Source organism: Salvelinus fontinalis, chromosome 35 (assembly GCF_029448725.1).
Source record: "Salvelinus fontinalis isolate EN_2023a chromosome 35, ASM2944872v1, whole genome shotgun sequence".
In the NCBI taxonomy this organism is placed as follows: domain Eukaryota; kingdom Metazoa; phylum Chordata; class Actinopteri; order Salmoniformes; family Salmonidae; genus Salvelinus; species Salvelinus fontinalis.
In genome coordinates, this window is record NC_074699.1 from 1,207,827 (window position 1) to 1,229,131 (window position 21,305).

General features: G+C 43.8%; 1 protein-coding gene across 2 annotated transcripts; it reads left to right on the forward strand.

Annotated features, from left to right (window-relative positions):
• Window positions 1–367: 367 nt before the first annotated feature.
• Window positions 368–15,891, forward strand: LOC129834176 (carnitine O-palmitoyltransferase 1, liver isoform-like). Of its 2 annotated transcripts, none has more exons than XM_055898917.1 (19): window positions 368–526; window positions 1,198–1,356; window positions 1,502–1,644; window positions 1,728–1,899; window positions 2,121–2,225; window positions 2,373–2,510; window positions 2,633–2,710; window positions 5,189–5,296; window positions 5,448–5,535; window positions 6,867–7,062; window positions 7,439–7,627; window positions 7,962–8,067; window positions 8,204–8,320; window positions 8,740–8,904; window positions 10,336–10,467; window positions 12,498–12,650; window positions 12,790–12,903; window positions 14,087–14,179; window positions 14,648–15,891. In XM_055898917.1, exons 2-19 carry the CDS (start codon window positions 1,216–1,218, stop codon window positions 14,732–14,734), a joined length of 2,325 nt encoding a protein of 774 aa, XP_055754892.1. In that variant the 5' UTR covers window positions 368–526; window positions 1,198–1,215; the 3' UTR covers window positions 14,735–15,891. The 2 variants fall into 2 exon arrangements, with proteins under 2 accessions (XP_055754892.1, XP_055754893.1); XM_055898918.1 differs by lacking the exon at window positions 5,448–5,535 and adding an exon at window positions 6,072–6,156.
• The last annotated feature ends 5,414 nt before the right edge of the window (window positions 15,892–21,305 follow it).

The following is a 21,305-nucleotide window of genomic DNA, read 5'->3' on the forward strand; positions in this document are numbered from 1 at the left end:
TTTGTGCACAAAGCTGATGACTAAAGTGCAGTGCTTGACTTGGACTGAAATAGGTTCTGGTACAAACTTTAGGTGTAGGAGCTCCACAATACTTTTTGAGCTAACATTCTATAAGATGAACAGGAGCTCAAGCAGTAGAAAATGTGAGGTGCTGGTACTCATCTCTGGTGAGCTCCTGCCCAAGTCAAGCAATGATAAAGTGTCTTTATTATGCATTTGAAATCTGACTTCACTATGTGGTCGTGTATGGAAATTCGCTTTCTGAGACGGGTGTCAGTTAAACTGCAGTACCGAAGCCAAACTGTAGGAGCAGTCGAAACCGTGATTCTAGACCGGAACCGTGGCACATTGGGATAGACAGTCAGCTTTGAATATACCCCATCTATGTAACCTGGAACGTGCCAGAGCGTCCGACGTAGCCTACTACCCAGCGTGTAGTAGCTAGCTAACTTGGTGTCGTTGAAATCGCTGCTGAAATGTTTTTGAACTAAAATATATTTGAAAAGGAGCCATTTGAAGATACTACGTGAGTTTAATTGTTGATTTCACCTGCTATCAAACTATTAAGCTAGCTAGCTGTCCGACCAACGTTATCTAGCTAGCTAACGTTAACATAGTTAACTAGCCGGCGCTTCCACAATTTGCTGCTAGCTAACGTTAGCTATCTAGCTAGTTAGCTAACGGCAGGATAAGCGGACCGTTAGTTAACGGATGAATGTCACAACTAGCTATATTAACAAACAAGGCAACTGGCTAGTATCTTTCTGCCTTGGAATTCACAAAGTTGATCCGGCATTAACGTTAGCTGACATCAAAGATATTTATAACTAACCCCTTCTGTCTGTGCTGATATCTTGCTTGGAGACCATGATTCCGTTGATTCAGGTTGGTTGCGTTTCAGGCTGTGTTTTATGCAGTCGTGCTGCGCATCTGTCATTGGCCAAACTCAAATAGCACTGCTTTATCACACCATCACGTTACTAGATTTTTGCTCACTCAATGGAACAAATGTTTCCCACCCACTTGTCACATCTGTTTGAGAGAAGGTCCTTTCTAAGTAGCTCATGAGAGTGGGTGGGTCCTTTCTACCTAAGTTGCTTATGAGAGAAGGTCATTTTATTATAGTTGCCTGTGTTCTTCAATTTTTATCATGTGATGATGTTTTGGTGATGTTTTGTCATGCGTTTTCGACTGTAGAGTACCTCTGGCAGAGTCATGGCAGAAGCTCACCAGGCTGTGGCGTTCCAGTTCACCGTCTCTCCAGATGGCATTGATCTGCAGTTGAGCCACGAGGCCCTGAGACAAATCTACCTGTCTGGCCTGCATTCCTGGAAAAAAAAGTTTATCCGCTTCAAGGTGCTCCAACACTTAAATTGTATTCAAACTTTGTCTCAAGGGACATTTGCCACCAGGCATACCAATACCAAGTTATACAGATCACGTAAATACAACCAACAGTGACGTTGATGTGTCAAACAGCTGAATATAATTTCCTCCACAGAATGGGGTGATGACTGGGGTGTACCCTGGCAGTCCCACCGGCCTGATGTTAGTGGTGGGGCTGTACATGGGGAGGGCAAAGTACGTCCAAGCTGACCCTTCCTTGGCACTGTTCACCAAAGTGGGTGCTCACCTGCCTGTTAGGTAAAGTATATAATCACATAGATAAAAGGACAATTGATGGATGTTTATGGCCAGTAAGTGATGCTTTGCCTCTCTCCTTGCAGTCGCTACATGTCCTTTGAGAAGCAGCAGGTGGTTGGCGGGGTGCTAGTTGGCACAGGGCTCTGGGTGGCTATTTTTTTCACCATGCGAACTGCACTCAAGTGGCTGCTCTCCTGGCATGGATGGATGTATGCCCGTCACGGCACCGTGCCATGGAGAACGCGCATCTGGCTGGTGAGTCGACTGCAAATGACCATGTCACGTGTTGCCTTGTGGGAAACCAATGCCGGGTAGAGGTGGGGGCTACAGAAATATTATACCTAGAAGGATCATATGTCAGAAATATCTCCCCCAGACTAAATAAACAAAAGACTGGTGCAAAGAAAATATATATATGATCCTTTTTATTTGAAGGTAGACTTCTTTAACAGACCAGCCCATATTTATGAGTGCAGGTCCTGGTGAAAATCTTCTCCGGGAGGCGGAATCCCCAGTTGTACAGCTTCCAGACATCGTTACCACAGCTCCCTCTGCCCTCGGTGAAAGACACCATCAATAGAGTGAGTGACAGAAACAAAACACATCTCCGCTTAACCATCTTTTTTTTTTATGGATTATAACCATTTACTAGAGGGGTACAATGTGGCTATTTATAGAACTCCTGAAGGTGTGCAATGTTAGATTGTCATACATGTTTCCTGTGCTAGTACCTTGAATCTGCCCGTCCGCTCATGGATGACGAACAGTACTTCAGGATGGAGGGTCTTGCCAAGGATTTTGAGAAAGGCCTGGGTCCTAAACTTCAGTGGTACCTGAAACTCAAATCCTGGTGGGCTACAAACTATGTAAGTCACATTTTAATTAAATATTGTTTTCATCAGATTTTCTTAGATAGCTTCATTAATTTTCCATAGCTTTTCGTATGATTCCGACATGTCCATCTTCCTCCTTGTCTTGCTGTTCTCAGGTCAGTGACTGGTGGGAGGAGTACATCTACCTAAGAGGCCGTGGACCAATCATGGTCAACAGCAACTACTATGCAATGGTAAGAGTCAGAACTAGCATGATATATAATCAAGCTGCTAGGAATGTAATAATATCACAGACTTACTGAACCCAGGGGCGCAACATCACGAGACTTCCGGGAACGCTTGTGAAACAGACCAGACAGACCAGGCTGGGGTTTGAGAAGTGAAAAATTATTCAAAAGTTATTTATTTTCTCGAAATGTAAAGGCACCACCTAGATTGGAGCCAATGTCATAAGTAGTTGAACATGTTATTACTTCAACCTTGTGAAAGTGACACTTTTTCATTTCTGTCAAAAACCAATAAAGCATACAATCTACCTGCAGTGAAGCTGCTTAACATTTACATTACATTCAGTCATCTAAAAGACTTCCGTCCAGAGCAACTCACAGGAGCAACCAGGGCACGTCGACAGATCTCCCAAAATGGGTACATGAACCAGCGACCTATCGGCCACCGGCCCAAGCCCCCAACCGCCAGGCCACCAACCCTCTAAGATCCCCCCACAGTTCCTGAGAGCTGCCCCTCAACCCTCCAAGATCCCCCCACAGTTCCCGAGAGCTGCCCCTCAACCATCCAAGTCCCCTCCTGAAAAAATCAACCTCCCACCATTCCACACACCCAAAAACCCTCCAAGCCACCGTCCCTCAATGCCCAAACCAACAAAATGAACAAAAGAGAAAACCAAAGGAAAACAACAGACATCAAGGACAACAGTAATCTAAACAGCAAGGCCAACTGGATAGGTTTCAGTGCATGTGTGGCAATATTTACGTGTGTGTGTGTGTGCACATGTGTGCATTTGAATGTGTGTGTGTGTGTATATGCATCATGCGTACAAGCACCTGCTCATCAGCCTCAGGCAATATCATTTTTAACTTTTGTCTTTGACTGTCATTCTATCCCCCAGTCAGCAACTCCACTCCCACTTGTCTCCAGTTCCACATCTTAACCCTCAGCTTCCCTCAGCCTATCCCACCTATCTCTCCTGGCCACCCTCTTCAGATTTCTACACACCATATATCTTTCAACTATGTTGTGACACACTTTGAATCTATCTAATCGAATAGAATCCACAGATTGCTAGTTGAAGATTAATACTTTTACTAAGACTATTAGTAATTGACTGACCTGGTCTCCAGATATCCCAACAATGCTATTTCTAGGGTAAATTTTAGATTAATGTTCAGATTTTTCAGCCATTCCTGAACCTAAGACCAGAAACAGGCTACCTGAGGGCAATACCGAAACAAATAGTCTATTGATTCTGTATCCTCACAACAAAATCGGCAGAGCTAAGGGCTAAGGAGTTCATCAGGTTGCTGGCGAGAGCAGTGATGCTAACGAGAGTAGTGAAACTAGCGCACTGCTGGCGAGAGCAGTGATGCTGGCTAAGGAGTTAATCAGGGTGCTGGCGAGAGAAGTGATGCTGACTAAGAAGTTCATCAGGTTGCTGGCGAGAGCAGTGATGCTGGCGAGAACAGTGATACTAGAGCACTGCTGGCGTGAGCGGTGAAGCTGGCGAGAGTGGTGATGCTGGTGAGAGTGGTGATACTAGCGCACTGCTGGCGAGAGCAGTGACACTTGCGAGAGCAGTGACGCTAGCGAGAGCAGTGGTACTAGCTCACTGCTGGCGAGAGCGGTGATGCTGGCGAGAGCGGTGATGCTGGCGAGAGCAGTGATGCTAGCGAGATCGGTGATGCTGGCGAGCAATTTTCCCATGAATAGACAGGTTTCCATGTTTGCAGGATCTTGTCTATTTTTACTAGTTTTCTTTTGAAATTCATTGTAGAGAGCTCATTTATATATTTTGTGATATGAATACGAAGTATGTCTACTTCCCAGTCAGCACATTTTGTAGGTAAACTGCAATGTAATATGGTACGCTTATCATAATTAGGATTTAGTCCAGAGAGGGCAGAAAAGTTATCTGGATCTTCAATGAGACATTGCAGGGATCTAGCTTGCGGACTTAATATAAAAACAATTATATATCGAAGGCTGATGCGTATAGCTTATTAAAGAGCAGTGATGCTAGCGAGAGCAGTGTGCAGATTTCTTCTTTTTTCTTCATCTTATTCAACTGTCACCATGCACCTGCAACAGAGACAGCTCAGATGTGCGAGTGGCGTTTTTAAATGTTATATGGAAGGAGTGCTTTTGATTTGACAGCCTGCACATGCTCAGTTCGGCGCGAGACGACCGTTAGACCCGATGACGGGTTTCTACGCATGAGCTTAGCTAGCCAACGCCTCCATGACATCGCCTACAAGTATGATCCGGGATTTCTATTGGAGAAGCACTTTTAGCCTATTTTCATACTGTACTGTCTTTGATAAGTATGTGTTATTAATATTATTATATGTTTATGGATGTTTACCAATTTGGCAATTCATCAGACTCTATTTGATCAGATTCTCTTGGCAATATTTCTCTTTATCCATTGTAGATTTTCATTCAGTGATTTTTCTCCATTCTCACTCCCTCTCTCTTAGGACTTCCTGTATGTGTTTCCCACCAGTCTGCAGGCCGCTCGGGCAGGCAATGCTATCCATGCCATCATGCTGTACAGGAGAATGCTGGACCGAGCGCAGATCAAACCGGTAAATAGCCTTCACTTTTGGTCACTGCTTCTTATCTATTTGCTTTATGACCATAATGTGTGTTCCTCTTCCCTCTGTATTTAATACCCAATGACATAAATATGGTTGTTTCTGTTTCACACTTGCGGACGGGATGTTTTCTCTGGTGCAGCTCTTTGCACTGGATAAAAGAGTTCCTCTTTGCTCCGCCCAATGGGAGCGCTTGTTCAATACGTCCCGCCTCCCAGGCCTGGAACGGGGTAAGAGGAGGGAGCGTTATTGTCACAGACCAACTTTGGATCCAGCTCACCCCTTATCCCTCCCACCCATTCCTGTCCCCATGGAATTCCTGTTTCACCAGCATGTTCCATAAAAACTAACTCATGAATGCAGGCCAAAAAGGTGATACATAACTGTTTGGTACTGTCTGACACTGTAAGTGATTGTAAGTCCTTATTGGAATTACTGTTTTTGCACCTAGTGTTATTGTACAGGAATATAGTTTATTTTGACCCAGACTACCATATTTCTCAAGTCTGTAACATGCTGGTGAAATAGGACCAGCTATCTCAAACCCTTCCCCATCCCCTCCAATCATTCCCTTCAATTTGTTTTATTTTTTTAAATCCCCACCCATCTGTCTTTCTTCTCTTCCGTGGGAGAAATGTTCCCGTGAGCCGTTCTGGTTCCTCCATCACCCCCCACCCCCCTGTAGCTCCCCTCCCGTCAGTTTCTAGGAGAGCAGGCTTTCGTGCTTTGGTCATTTTTCATTTTTTTTTTTCTATTTGCCTTTCAGCTCATGCTTCAAAATACCATTCCAATGTGCTCAGCGCAATATGAGCGTATGTTCAACACCAGTCGTATCCCAGGCGTAGATACAGGTAGATGGCCACTTCTTCCTCCCCAGTCTCTCAATCACACAGACTAAAGCACTTCTAACAACCATAGAACGGGTGTAACCAATTGCAGATTGAATAGATTATTTGATCATTTTATTATTTAGCAACGTGTACATTAAATGTACGCAGACTATGCACAAATATATCCAGTCAATGTGCACTTCCATACAGGCCAACTGACATCGCAGGATGGAGCTGTTTTCTCAGTGCCAAGTTGACATAACAGATTGGCTATTTAGGGCAATTTTTTTGGGTGACCGAGGCTACAAAGTGTCCTGAATTAGACCCCCATAGACTCCCATGATTCATTGCAATCCTCTTCATTGTGTGTTTTTAACTTTTGTTTCATGCCAAAGAATCCCACTGCAGTTCTGACTGCTGCTTGGAAATGACATCAACCATAGTTTGTGCTTTAGAGCACTCTCTCCCAAGTCTTTCACTTGAAACAACAGTTCAGAGCACATTTAGTCTCTCCAAGGTATCTGCTTGATCCTCTGTCTTAGTTGCTAGAAAACCCCTTTTTAGCCATGTTGTAGTACTGCAGTTTCCACCTGTTTGTTGTGCTAATTCTTCAGTAGGTCCACATTGTATGAATAGTTTATCAGAGCTCCTTTAAGCCATAATCATATTCTTGTTTAGATTTAGTTTGAAGTTACACAAAGTTATCCCTTCCTACCCTTGTGCTTGTCCAGACACCATCCAGCATATGCAGGACAGCAGGCACATCGTGGTGTACCACCGGGGGCGCTACTTCAAGGTGCCCATGTTCTACGACGGTCGGGTGCTGTCGCCCAGGGCCGTAGAGCAACAGATGGAGCGCATCCTGGCTGACCCCTCTGAACCCCAGCCGGGGGAGGAGTGCCTGGCCGCCCTCACTGCTGGGGACAGGTACGCTAACGCTACACATGTAATGTATGCCATTTAGCAGATGCTTTTATCTGACGCGACGTGTCCATTTTCCTATGGGTAGCCCAGCTGGAATGGAACTGCCCGTTACAAGCACCATGCTCAACCAACTGAGAGACACCTTAACAAACACCCACCATCTCAGATTGTTGTGAAATCGTTTCTGAGAAATTAACTTAAATGATTGCACCCAAATTGCCAATTTTTTTAAATTATAGGATTCGTATAATATTAAATAAATATAGTACATTTGGGTCCAACAATGAGTAAGACATGAGGATTTCAGAGAAATGTAAAAAAAATCACCCACACCTTTATCAAAAAGTTACCCCAACGGTATGTTCACCCCACTTGGCAGGTTGCCCTGGGCAGAAGCCCGCGAGGCCTACCTGAGACAGGGCAGGAACCAGCAGGCCCTGGACACTGTGGAGAAGGCTGCCTTCTTTGTGACCCTGGACGACACAGAGCAGCGTTACAAGGCTGAGGATCCTGTCCGGTCCCTGGACAGCTACGCCAAGTCCCTGCTGCACGGCAAATGTTACGACAGGTGAGACCGAGGGCTCCAATCCTTCATATTATGCACAGGGAGTGTGGGAAATGTGCTCTACAAATTAAATGTTATTGTTATTATCATCTACCTGAGCCCTCATTTATTCTACAGATTACCATTTACAAAAAGGTTCAAGAATAAGCTGTTATAACGACTTATGAATGTTACTGAATGTTTATAAATTGTTTAGACGTTTTTCATAAATGTTATGAATTAAATCACTTTTAAATGCTTGTATAATGTTTTTTTTGTTAAATAATAGAATTAAATACTAGAGTTTGTATCTTACTTCATGCTCAAGCACTGGTTTGTGTTTGTCTTTTTGCTGTAGGTGGTTTGATAAGTCCTTCAACCTCATCGTGTTCAGGAACGGGACCATGGGTCTGAACGCGGAGCACAGCTGGGCAGATGCCCCCATCATAGGGCACCTCTGGGAGGTAGCTAGCAGAGTAGAGCCCTTCTGCTTCTTTACTTGTGTTAATGTTTACAGTGTGTCTGTATAGGTTATCAGGAATAGATAGCTGGCAGAACAAATGGTGCATGTCTCTAAATGATGTTATTGTCTAATTGTAGCATGTGCTGTCGATGGACCCTGTGAAGCTGGGTTACACAGAGGAAGGCCACTGCAAAGGAAACCCCCACCCGTCTCTCCCAGGCCCTCAGAGGCTGCAGTGGAACATCCCAGCTGAGGTAGCCTACCACAGGGGGTTTGGGTTAAACTACAATGTTGTAGGGATGTTCCCCTTTTCAAACGGGATTTATTGTTTTCAGAATTATCATCAATTAATGCACATCAGTAATGCACACACAGGCCTTTCCATTCTGTTTCATTGTTATAATGATCAAATCTGATCCCCAGTGATCCTGTCTGTTTGGTACAAGTGTGATAATAGACTAGACAGTAGAAATACCTTCATATTTCACATCTTTAAGCCACCTGAGCTCTAATCTTTCTGTGGACCCCCCCCCCCCCCCCCCCCTCCTCAACTGTCTCATCTCAAATCTTCAAATGAAATCAAGAACTGAGGCTCTTTGATCAAATACATCAGAGACCCCAAGTGAAATGGGCTGATTCTCAGTGTCTTTGTTCCCCGTGTGCGGTGCCTCAGTGTCAGACGGCCATCGCCAGCTCTCTGATGGTGGCCAAGGCCCTGGCAGACGACGTCGACTCCCACATCATCCCTTTCAACTGCTTCGGGAAGGGCCTGATCAAAAAGTGTCGCACCAGCCCTGATGCCTTCATCCAGATCGCCCTGCAGCTGGCTCACTTCAGGGTAGGGTCCTTATCTCTGCCCCTGTTGACTGGCAACAGTAAAGAGGATCAGCTGATTGGATTAGTCCATTGGCTGATTAGCCAACTAGGCAATTGGAAGGAAGGAGGGTAGGATGGATATATGAAATCCCAGGTTGGGAATGTAGCTTCCTTAGGACATGTGAATGAATACCAGTGTTAAGAGATGGTGCTGTAAGTAGCTGTCAACAATCTGTAGTTTGATGAGATAAAAATCCTCCTTAATGAGGACGATAGCTATATTATGTCTTTATTATGTCTTATACTACTGTATGTGTTATAATATGTTATAACCACATTACAGGATGGTTAACTGAGTCTTTACTCTAGTTATAATATGTTATAACCACATTACAGGACGGTTAAATTAGTCTTTACTCTAGTTATAATATGTTATAACCACATTACAGGACAGTTAACTGAGTCTGTACTCTAGTTATATGTTATAACCACATTACAGGATGGTTAACTGAGTCTTTACTCTAGTTATAATATGTTATAACCACATTACAGGACGGTTAACTGAGTCTTTACTCTAGTTATAATATGTTATAACCACATTACAGGACAGTTAACTGAGTCTGTACTCTAGTTATATGTTATAACCACATTACAGGATGGTTAACTGAGTCTTTACTCTAGTTATAATATGTTATAACCACATTACAGGATGGTTAACTGAGTCTTTACTCTAGTTATAATATGTTATAACCACATTACAGGACAGTTAACTGAGTCTGTACTCTAGTTATAATATGTTATAACCACATTACAGGACAGTTAACTGAGTCTGTACTCTAGTTATATGTTATAACCACATTACAGGATGGTTAACTGAGTCTTTACTCTAGTTATAATATGATATAACCATATTACAGAACGGTTAACTGAGTCTTTACTCTAGTTATAATATGTTATAACCACATTACAGGATGGTTAACTGAGTCTTTACTCTAGTTATAATATGTTATAACCACATTACAGGACGGTTAAATTAGTCTTTACTCTAGTTATAATATGTTATAACCACATTACAGGACGGTTAACTGAGTCTTTACTCTAGTTATAATATGTTATAACCACATTACAGGACAGTTAACTGAGTCTGTACTCTAGTTATATGTTATAACCACATTACAGGGTGGTTAACTGAGTCTTTACTCTAGTTATAATATGTTATAACCACATTACAGGACGGTTAACTGAGTCTTTACTCTAGTTATAATATGTTATAACCACATTACAGGACGGTTAACTGAGTCTTTACTCTAGTTATAATATGTTATAACCACACATTACTGGACGGTTAACTAAGAGTCATTACTCTTAAAAAAATGTGAACCTGACTTTCCTTATTCATCCCTGAGTGGATAAATGTTTTATTACATTTTATTAAATTGAATTTGTCTTCCAGGACAAGGGGAGGTTCTGTCTAACGTACGAGGCGTCCATGACACGCATGTTCCGAGAGGGTCGCACAGAGACGGTGCGTTCCTGCACCGTGGAGACCTGTGCCTTCGCCCGCTCCATGGTGGAAGACAACCCGGTAAGGATCTTGGTTCAACTGTGATGGTGGATCTGTGAGCATTACAGGAACTGAAAAGTTGTGTGTCAGTCCTCCATGAAATATATATATTTTTTGTCCGAAAAAAATATACATACACACGCATACATATATATATATATACTGCTCAAAAAAATAAAGGGAACACTAAAATAACACATCCTAGATCTGAATGAATGAAATATTCTTATTAAATACTTTTTTCTTTACATAGTTCAATGTGCTGACTACAAAATCACACACAAATTATCAATGGAAATCAAATTTATCAACCCATGGAGGTCTGGATTTGGAGTCACACTCAAAATTAAAGTGGAAAACCACACTACAGGCTGATTCAACTTTGATGTAATGTCCTTAAAACAAGTCAAAATGAAGCTCAGTAGTGTGTGTGGCCTCCACGTGCCTGTATGACCTCCCTACAACGCCTGGGCATGCTTCTGATGAGGTGGCGGATGGTCTCCTGAGGGATCTCCTCCCAGACCTGGACTAAAGCATCCGCCAACTCCTGGACAGTCTGTGGTGCAACGTGGCGTTGGTGGATGGAGCGAGACATGATGTCCCAGATGTGCTCATTTGGATTCAGGTCTGGGGAACGGGCGGGCCAGTCCATATCATCAATGCCTTCCTCTTGCAGGAACTGCTGACACACTCCAGCCACATGAGGTCGAGCATTGTCTTGCATTAGGAGGAACCCAGGGCCAACCGTACCAGCATATGGTCTCACAAGGGGTCTGAGGATCTCATCTCGGTACCTAATGGCAGTCAGGCTACCTCTGGCGAGCACATGGAGGGCTGTGCGGCCCCCCAAAGAAATGCAACCCCACACCATGACTGACCCACCGCCAAACCGGTCATGCTGGAGGATGTTGCATGCAGCAGAACGTTCTCCACGGCGTCTCCAGACTCTGTCACGTGCTCAGTGTGAACCTGCTTTCATCTGTGAAGAGCACAGGGCGCCAGTGGCGAATTTGCCAATCTTGGTGTTCTCCTGGCAAATGCCAAACGTCCTGCACGGTGTTGGGCTGTAAGCACAACCCCCACCTGTGGACGTCGGGCCCTCATACCACCCTCATGGAGTCTGTTTCTGACCGTTTGAGCAGACACATGCACATTTGTGGCCTGCTGGAGGTCATTTTGCAGGGCTCTGGCAGTGCTCTTCCTGCTCAACGGCAGAGGTAGCGGTCCTGCTGCTGGGTTGTTGCACTCCTACGGCCTCCTCCACGTCTCCTGATGTACTGGCCTGTCTCCTGGTAGCGCCTCCATGCTCTGGACACTACGCTGACAGACACAGCAAACCTTCTTGCCACAGCTCGCATTGATGTGCCATCCTGGATGAGCTGCACTACCTGAGCCACTTGTGTGGGTTGTAGACTCCGTCTCATGCTACCACTAGAGTGAAAGCACCGCCAGCATTCAAAAGGGACCAAAACATCAGCCAGGAAGCATAGGAACTGAGAAGTGGTCTGTGGTCACCACCTGCAGAATCACTCCTGTTTTGGGGGGTGTCTTGCTAATTGCCTATAGTTTCCACCTGTTGTCTATTCCATTTGCACAACAGCATGTGAAATGTATTGTCAATTAGTGTTGCTTCCTAAGTGGACAGTTTGATTTCACAGAAGTGTGATTGACTTGGAGTTACATTGTGTTGTTTAAGTGTTCCCTTTATTTTTTTGAGCAGGGTATATATATATATATATATATATATATATATATATATATATATATATATACGGCAAAAAAAATGTATGCCCCCCAAAAATGCAACCAACTATTTCCATATCTTTGCTCATGGGAGAAATGGTTAGATTGTGATATCTGGATGTGATTGGCCAAAAGAGACCGATTCCACCTTTACTTAGTACCCCTTTACCCCTCTGTTTCAGATGTTGGGTTGAATGCGGAAGACACATTTTGGTTGAATGCATTCAGTTGTGCAACTGAATAGGTATGCCCCTTTCCTTTCATATTGTCTCCTTGTCTCTTCCTACCATTCCTTGTCTTCTCTGTAGAGAGAGCTGCGACTGAAACTGTTGAAGGAAGCTGCGACGAGACACCAGCAGCTCTACCGACTGGCCATGACTGGAGGAGGCATTGACCGCCACCTCTTCTGTCTCTACGTGGTCTCCAAGTACCTGGGGGAGGACTCGGCCTTCCTCAAAGAGGTCACATGCAATATTTTGACTTGTGAATGTTACTAATCATCCTTTCAGTAGAATGGAGGTGTTTGTGTGTTTTTAGTTTTGATACGGTTTGTTTTGCTTTGAGAGGTGTGTATGTTAAAGCGTGTGTCCTCTCCCATAGGTGCTGTCAGAGCCCTGGAGGCTGTCCACCAGTCAGACTCCCCTCCAGCAGGTGGAGTTGTTTGACCTGGCCAGACACCCGGAGTACGTGTCCAGCGGGGGAGGCTTTGGTCCGGTGAGTTCCCTGCCTGGCCTCAAAAGGGCCCTCTACTCAAAATGAATTAGGCTTTAAAGTAGCATTAACGATTGTCAGATGTTTTCAGACCAGATTTGGGAGTGATCTGCCGCCTTTAAACATAATCGCACAATCTTATTGTCTGTGTTCTTCATCCTGGTGTTCAAAAATCTTACGTAATACATTACGCAAAACAGCCACAACTGTCAGTAAGCGTGTCCATGATTGAGTCTTTGAATGAAGAGATTGAGATAAAACTGTCCAGTTTGAGTGTTTGTTGCAGCTCGTTCCAGTCGCTAACTGCAGCAAACTGAAAAGAGTAGCGACCCAAGGATGTGTGTGCTTAGGGGATCTTTAACAGAATGTGACTGGCAGAACGGGTGTTGTATGTGGAGGATGAGGGCTGCAGTAGGTATCTCAGATACGGGGGAGTGAGGTCTAAGAGGGTTTTATAAATAAGCATCAACCAGTGGGTCTTGTGACGGGTACACAGGGATGACCAGTTTACAGAGGAGTATAGAGTGCGGTGATGTGTCCTATAAGGGGCATTGGTGGCAAATCTGATGGTCGAATGGTAAAGAACATCTAGCCACTCGAAAGCACCCTTACCTGCCGATCTATAAATTACGTCTCTGTAATCTAGCATGGTCATCTGAATCAGGGTTAGTTTGGCAGCTGGGGTGAAAGAGGAGCGTTTACGATAGAGGAAACCCAAGTCTAGTTTTAACTTTAGCCTACAGCTTTGATATGTGCTGAGAGAAGGACAGTATACCGTCTAGCCATACTCCCAACTACCTGTATGAGGTGACTACCTCAAGCTATAAACCCTCAGAGGTAGTAATCACACCTGTAGGGTGAGGGGCATTCTTCTTACCAAACCACAACCACATTTTTTATGGCATCTTTGACCAACAGATGCATATCTGTATTCCCAGTCATGTGAAATCCATAGATTAGGGGCCTAATTAATTTATTCCAATTGTAACTCTGTAAAATATGCGAAATAGTGGGGGAAAACCTGTAAAACAAATCTTAAATAAAAATAAAGATTTTTTTTTTTAAAGGGCCCAAGTTTTCTCTAATTTTAGCAGTTGAAAATCCAGTAGGATATAGTGTGATTATCTCTGTGCTGCAGTGTAATCCTTTTCCACACGCTGATTGTGTTTCTCTCTTTGTGTGTCAGGTGGCAGATGATGGATATGGTGTGTCCTACATCATCTTGGGAGAAAACCTCATTAACTTCCACATCTCCAGCAAGCACTCGAGTCCTGAGACGGTGAGTTGGCTGATCCACATGGCCTATCTTGAATGTTGCTTTCAATCAGCTGTCCTCACTTGAAACAAAGACATCGCTATCGCCTGGGTAACATACAGACCTGAATAACACACTGACCAGCCACTATTGATACCAACTGCATATCCATATAGGTTATTTTGTATCAGTTTGCCTTAGAACGTGTCCGTTCTAAAGTTTTATTGTGTCAGCTTGTTTTAGAACGTGTCCGTTCTAAAGTTTTATTGTGTCAGCTTGTTTTAGAACGTGTCCGTTCTAAAGTTTTATTGTGTCAGCTTGTTTTAGAACGTGTCCGTTCTAAATTTTTATTGTGTCAGCTTGTTTTAGAACGTGTCCGTTCTAAAGTTTTATTGTGTCAGCTTGTTTTAGAACGTGTCCGTTCTAAAGTTTTATTGTGTCAGCTTGTTTTAGAACGTGTCTATTCTAAATTGTTTCTCCTCTGTCCAATAGGATTCTCATCGTTTTGGAAACCACATCAAACAGGCCATGCTTGACATCCTGGCCTTATTTCAGCTGGATGCAAATGCCTTGGCGTGACTTTCTCCCCCCTCCCTGAACCTGAACTTGAACTCTTCCATAGGCTTACGCAGATGAAATTCTGTGTTATGATTTTAGAATGTGTTTAAAAATCATATAATATTAACAAAATAAGAGTGTATAGGATTGATTATAGGGGTGTTTTTGCCATTTTTTAAGTTGTGTATTGCATGCTAGCTCACAGACCCATGCTGCCATGTGTTGTCCTATGTTAAGGTTATGCTCAGCTCATTTCAAAGTGCTGGTGCCTTAATGCACTGTGGTAGTTGAAGTGAGATTTGGAGAGTGAAGTGACCAAATGGCCGTGAACATTTCAGTCAGCGCTTACAGTACACCCGCTGTCTTGCGTGCAATTCTTTTCAGCTGCTAGCTATGTATTTTGAACTGCACAAAAGCATTTTGATTTCTGGGTTTTAATATCGGTGGTTGTTTTAACCATTGCTCTGTGTACCACCAAGTAAAGGACTGTTGGCAGGGGTACGGTATCCATTTTAGGACAACTTCCATGGACAGGTGATGCTGTCCAAACATGGACACCATAACAGCCTAGAGTCTGACACATTTCAATAGTATGGTTAGTTGAAGGATCATACTTAAGGCCCAGTTGCCCAGACACGGACATAAGTCCTGGACTAAAAGCACTTAATATGGATATTCTCCTTTCAGCATGTTTTTCTGCCCAGGACTATGCTAAATCTGGGTCCAGGAAACCAGCCCTCTATGTACTACAGTATAACTACCGTTGGTAAAGTCTTAAAGGGATAGTGCTACATTTTGGCAATCAAGCCCTTTTTCTACTTACCCAGAGGCACATGATCTCATGGATACCACTTTTATGTCTCTGCTAGCTGTACCTATAGACTTCCAGTCATTGCGCTAACGCTTGTTAGCAATGCCTCGCCGAACTACCTTCAACTTCCTTCAAACTGCACCATGAGGCATTACAAGTCACATTTTCTTTGTTAATGTAAAGTATAATTACAAATATTTAAACTTGATCATTTTAATTTCAAAAGAATTAGAAATATCATATAGCAATAGAAATGTCTGCTGTAGAAGGTATTCCTTTGTTGCTAAGGCGATAGCGTTACATGTTTCGTTATAAATATGTAAAACAGCATATATATACCAAAATAAAAGTGTATGTTATCAGTGGATTAATAGTTGTATACTTGTTTGACATTTTTGCTACACTGTCAGGAACTAGTAACAAGCAATTTACTGCACCCTCTATTAAATCTGATAAACTGTGTACACTACCAATACACTTTGAATTGATGTCAGCCCAACTGCCATAGCCGTTCTAACCCAGAAGATGGATCTCTTTCATTAGAATACCAGTACATTCACTTTGGCCTTTCTCCTGTGTCCTCTTCACCCTGAGGCTGTAATCTACTAGAAGCCTGGTAGGTATGCCTTGACGGGTGGATGTACAAGTCCTGTCATAGTCCACAGCTGAAAAGCACTGCACTACCACACTGCTAAGGTCCTGACACACATTTTCTGTTGTGGCTTTCCACTTTGAAGACTGATGATACATAGCCACGGGCTGAACTTAGAAGTCTCCCCGCAGCGCAACTCATATCTACTGTTACTGCTCTACTCAGAGCTTTTGAAGTCATTACAAACACTGTCTAACTGCCTTTAGAAGTGTATATGAATAAACACATTCATTATTAACAATGTTAAATATGCATTCATGTATCCAGGCTTAAACCAGTCCAAGGTGACACAATGACAAATATCTCATTTAGTTTGCTGTTTACCACACCATTGTAGATGAAGTGAGCATTTTTATTTAAGATATTTACTAATAAAACAAATATAATTTAATGCAAACATAGCATAGTCTGTCTCCACCTGCTGTCTCATTTGTCTCCCCTTCTTTCTCAGTCGCTGCACTGTCTGACCTGATAGCTAATCAACATAATACTAATAACACACACAAGGCTATGCAGATGAGTCATCAAAATGTCAAAAAGGACTTGGCCATATGCCATTGTCTGGATAGAGAAACAGGGATTACATTACCCACAGGAAATAAAACGTATGAACTCTGTTGTGTAATTATACAGGGACAGGGATTACATTCTGCACGTCCTCCTCCAAGGCCAGCTGTCTGGACCTCATGGTTTCATCCAGCGTTAATGGTCAACATGCTGTCATAGTGAATTTGTGAATTTGGTTTAAAAGTATCTTGGGACACAAACCTTTCATACAATTATACATAAAAGTCACCATTATTAGGAAGCATGTAGAAAGACTCCATCCTACTCATGGGTTGGTGTGCTGTATACTGCCACGGGTTGGTGTGCCGTATACTACCATGGAAAACTAAGCCTTCTTTGGTTTATTCTTGATCAGTAGTCTTTTTGAAAGAAATGTATCCTCCACCTGGGGGTAAATGCAGCCTCCACCTGTGGGTAAATGTAGCCTCCACCTGGGGGTAAATGTATCCTCCACCTGGGGGTAAATGCAGCCTCCACCTGTGGGTAAATGTATCCTCCACCTGGGGGTAAATGCAGCCTCCACCTGTGGGTAAATGTAGCCTCCACCTGGGGGTAAATGTAGCCTCCACCTGGGGGCAAATGCAGCCTCCAACGGGGGATAAATGTAGCCTCCACCTGGGGGGAAATGCAGCCTCCACCTGGGGGTAAATGTATCCTCCACCTGGGGGTAAATGGATCCTCCACCTGGGGGTAAATAAAGCCTCCACCTGGGGATAAATGCAGCCTCCACCTGGGGGTAAATGTAGTCACCACCTGGGGGTAAATGTAGCCTCCACCTGGGGGTAAATGTAGTCACCACCTGGGGGCAAATGTAGCCTCCACCTGGGGGTAAATGTAGCCTCCACCTGGGGGCAAATGTTGCCTCAACTTGGGGGTAAATGCAGCCTCCACCTGTGGGTAAATGTAGACTCCACCTGGGGGCAAATGTAGTCTCCACCTGGGGGTAAATAAAGCCCCCACCTGGGGATAAATGTAGCCTCCACCTGGGGGTAAATGTAGTCTCCACCTGGGGGTAAATGTAGTCTCCACCTGGGGGCAAATGTGGTCTCCACCTGGGGGTAAATGTAGTCTCCACCTGGGGGTAAATGTAGTCTCCACCTGGGGGTAAATGTAGTCTCCACCTGGGGATAAATGTATCCTCCACCTGGGGGTAAATGTAGCCTCCACCTGTGGGTAAATAAAGCCTCCACCTGGGGGTAAATGCAGCCTCCACCTGGGGGTAAATGTAGCCTCCACCTGGGGGTAAATGTAGCCTCCACCTGGGGGTAAATGCAGCCTCCACCTGTGGGTAAATAAAGCCTCCACCTGGGGGTAAATGTAGCCTCCACCTGGGGGTAAATGTATCCTCCACCTGGGGGTAAATGTATCCTCCACCTGGGGGTAAATGTATCCTCCACCTGGGGGTAAATGTAGTCTCCACATGGGAGTAAATGTATCCTCCACCTGGGGGTAAATGTATCCTCCACCTGGGGGTAAATGTTTTCTCCACCTGGGGGTAAATGTAGTCTCCACCTGGGGTTAAATGTAGTCTCCACCTGGGGGTAAATGTTTTCTCCACCTGGGGGTATATGTTTTCTTCACCTGGGGGTAAATGTATCCTCCACCTGGGGGTAAATGTTTTCTCCACCTGGGGGTAAATGTATCCTCCACCTGGGGGTAAATGTTTTCTCCACCCGGGGGTAAATGTATCCTCCACCTGGGGGTAAATGTATCCTCCACCTGGGGGTAAATGTATCCTCCACCTGGGGGTAAATGTATCCTCCACCTGGGGGTAAATGTATCCTCCACCTGGGGGTAAATGTATCCTCCACCTGGGGGTAAATGTTTTCTCCACCTGGGGGTAAATGTATCCTCCACCTGGGGGTAAATGTTTTCTCCACCTGGGGGTAAATGTATCCTCCACCTGGGGGTAAATGTATCCTCCACCTGGGGGTAAATGTATCCTCCACCTGGGGGTAAATGTATCCTCCACATGGGGGTAAATGTATCCTCCACCTGGGGGTAAATGTTTTCTCCACCTGGGGGTAAATGTATCCTCCACCTGGGGGTAAATGTAGTCTCCACATGGGAGTAAATGTATCCTCCACCTGGGGGTAAATGTTTTCTCCACCTGGGGGTAAATATATCCTCCACCTGGGGGTAAATGTATCCTCCACCTGGGGGTAAGTTGCCAGAGGATGTTCTCGTTTAGGCTTATTAGTAAGTCCACTAAATGTTTATACCTCCCAGTCACAGATGTTGATGACGGATAGACATATGAATAGTCCCAGTACATAGAGGTCTCTGTGACATTTACTATGCATTTGGCATTTACATCTGAGGAGATCACACAAATGATCTACCGGACATGCAGTAATAAGCTCTGGATGTAACATTTAGTGTGCGAGGCAGTTCACTTGTTAAATGTCAAATGACAGTACTTGTCAGTGCTGTTGCGCTGGTATCATTATGAGCTTTTTTAAATATAATGGGTCCAAGGATTCCTACTACAATAGGCCTTACAAACATTTCCATAATATCTGTGGGTGTGGGGAAATTACAGTGAATACTTTCACTAGGCAGTGTGCAGTAATACATTCTATGATGTGAATACTTTCACTAGGCAGTGTGCAGTAATACATTCTAGGATGTGAATACTTTCACTAGACAGTGTGCAGTAATACATTCTAGGATGTGAATACTTTCACTAGGCAGTGTGCAGTAATACATTCTAGGATGTGAATACTTTCACTAGACAGTGTGCAGTAATACATTCTAGGATGTGAATACTTTCACTAGGCAGTGTGCAGTAATACATTCTAGGATGTGAATACTTTCACTAGACAGTGTGCAGTAATACATTCTAGAACCTGAGATCGTGATAGAAAATCAGATTCCATCAAGATGATCTAGTGGCCCAGTTCTGTCTCTGCTATCTGAACACCTCTCCTGAATACATACTCACCATCAACATCTGAATCTAGATCAATCCCTGATCATGTATCAGTCTGTAACCCTTTTTCATTGTTTTTTACTTCACCTTTATTTAACCAGGTAGGCCAGTTGAGAACAAGTTCTCATTTACAACTGTGACCTGGCCAAGATAAAGCAAAGCAGTGCGTCACAAACAACAACACAGAGTTACACATGGAATAAACAAACATACAGCCAATAATACAATAGAAAAGTCTGTATACAGTCTGTGCAAATGTCATCCCAGTACATTTCTCTCTTGGCCCATTAAAAGAGTAGGTTTGTATATCATCCCCCTTCTCTTCACACCTGCTGGTGTCAACGTCATCCTTCACCAGGACCTGAGCAGGGTCAGTGTCCATCACAAATTGAATAAAGCAGCACCAAGTCCCAGTGTTGTTTCATCTTGGCAGTACCTGAGCACAGACAATGGCTTGGGCAGGCTGTTCCCTGTGATTCAATTTGCTGTTCCACCTTGTCTGTGATACAGAGATTGCATCCACCCTGTAATGAGGTCATTCATTTCGCTTTGATGCACTGGGGTTGTCCAGTCTGAGAACTAAAGGAGGCTGCCGGCAAAGACTGCCTGAGTAACACAACATATCATACTGAACACACCACACCCTACACACCATATACAACACAACATACCATAACATACACACCATACACAACACAACATACACAACACACCATACTCAACACACCACACCCTACACAACCCAACACACCATACACAACACACCATACCATACACACCATATACAACACAACATACCATAACATACACAACACAACACACCATACACAACACACCACACCCTACACACCATATACAACACAACATACCATAACATACACAACACAACATACACAACACACCATATTCAACACACCACACCCGACACACCATAACTTACACACCACACCATACGCAACACACCATACGCTACACAACACAACATACACACCACACCATACACAACACAACATACACACCACACCATACGCTACACACCATACACTACACATCATACCCTACACACCATACACAACACAACATACACAACACCACACCCTACACACCAACTACAACACAACACACCATAACATACACACCATAAACAACACAACATACGCAACACACCATACGCAACAGACCATACGCAACACACCATACGCAACAGACCACACCCTACACACCATATACAACACACCAAACCATACGCAACATAACATGCACACCACACCCTACACACCATATACAACACAACACACCATACGCAACACACCATATGCAACACACCATACACAACACACCATACACAACACACCATACCCTACACACCATATACAACACAACAAACCATACGCAACATAACATACACACCACACCACACACACCACACCATACATTACATTTACATTTACATTTAAGTCATTTAGCAGACGCTCTTATCCAGAGCGACTTACAAATTGGTGCATTCACCTTATGACATCGCAACACACCACACGCTACACACCATATACAACACACCACACCCTACACAACACACCATATGCAACACACCATACACAACACACCATACACAACACACCATAACATATAC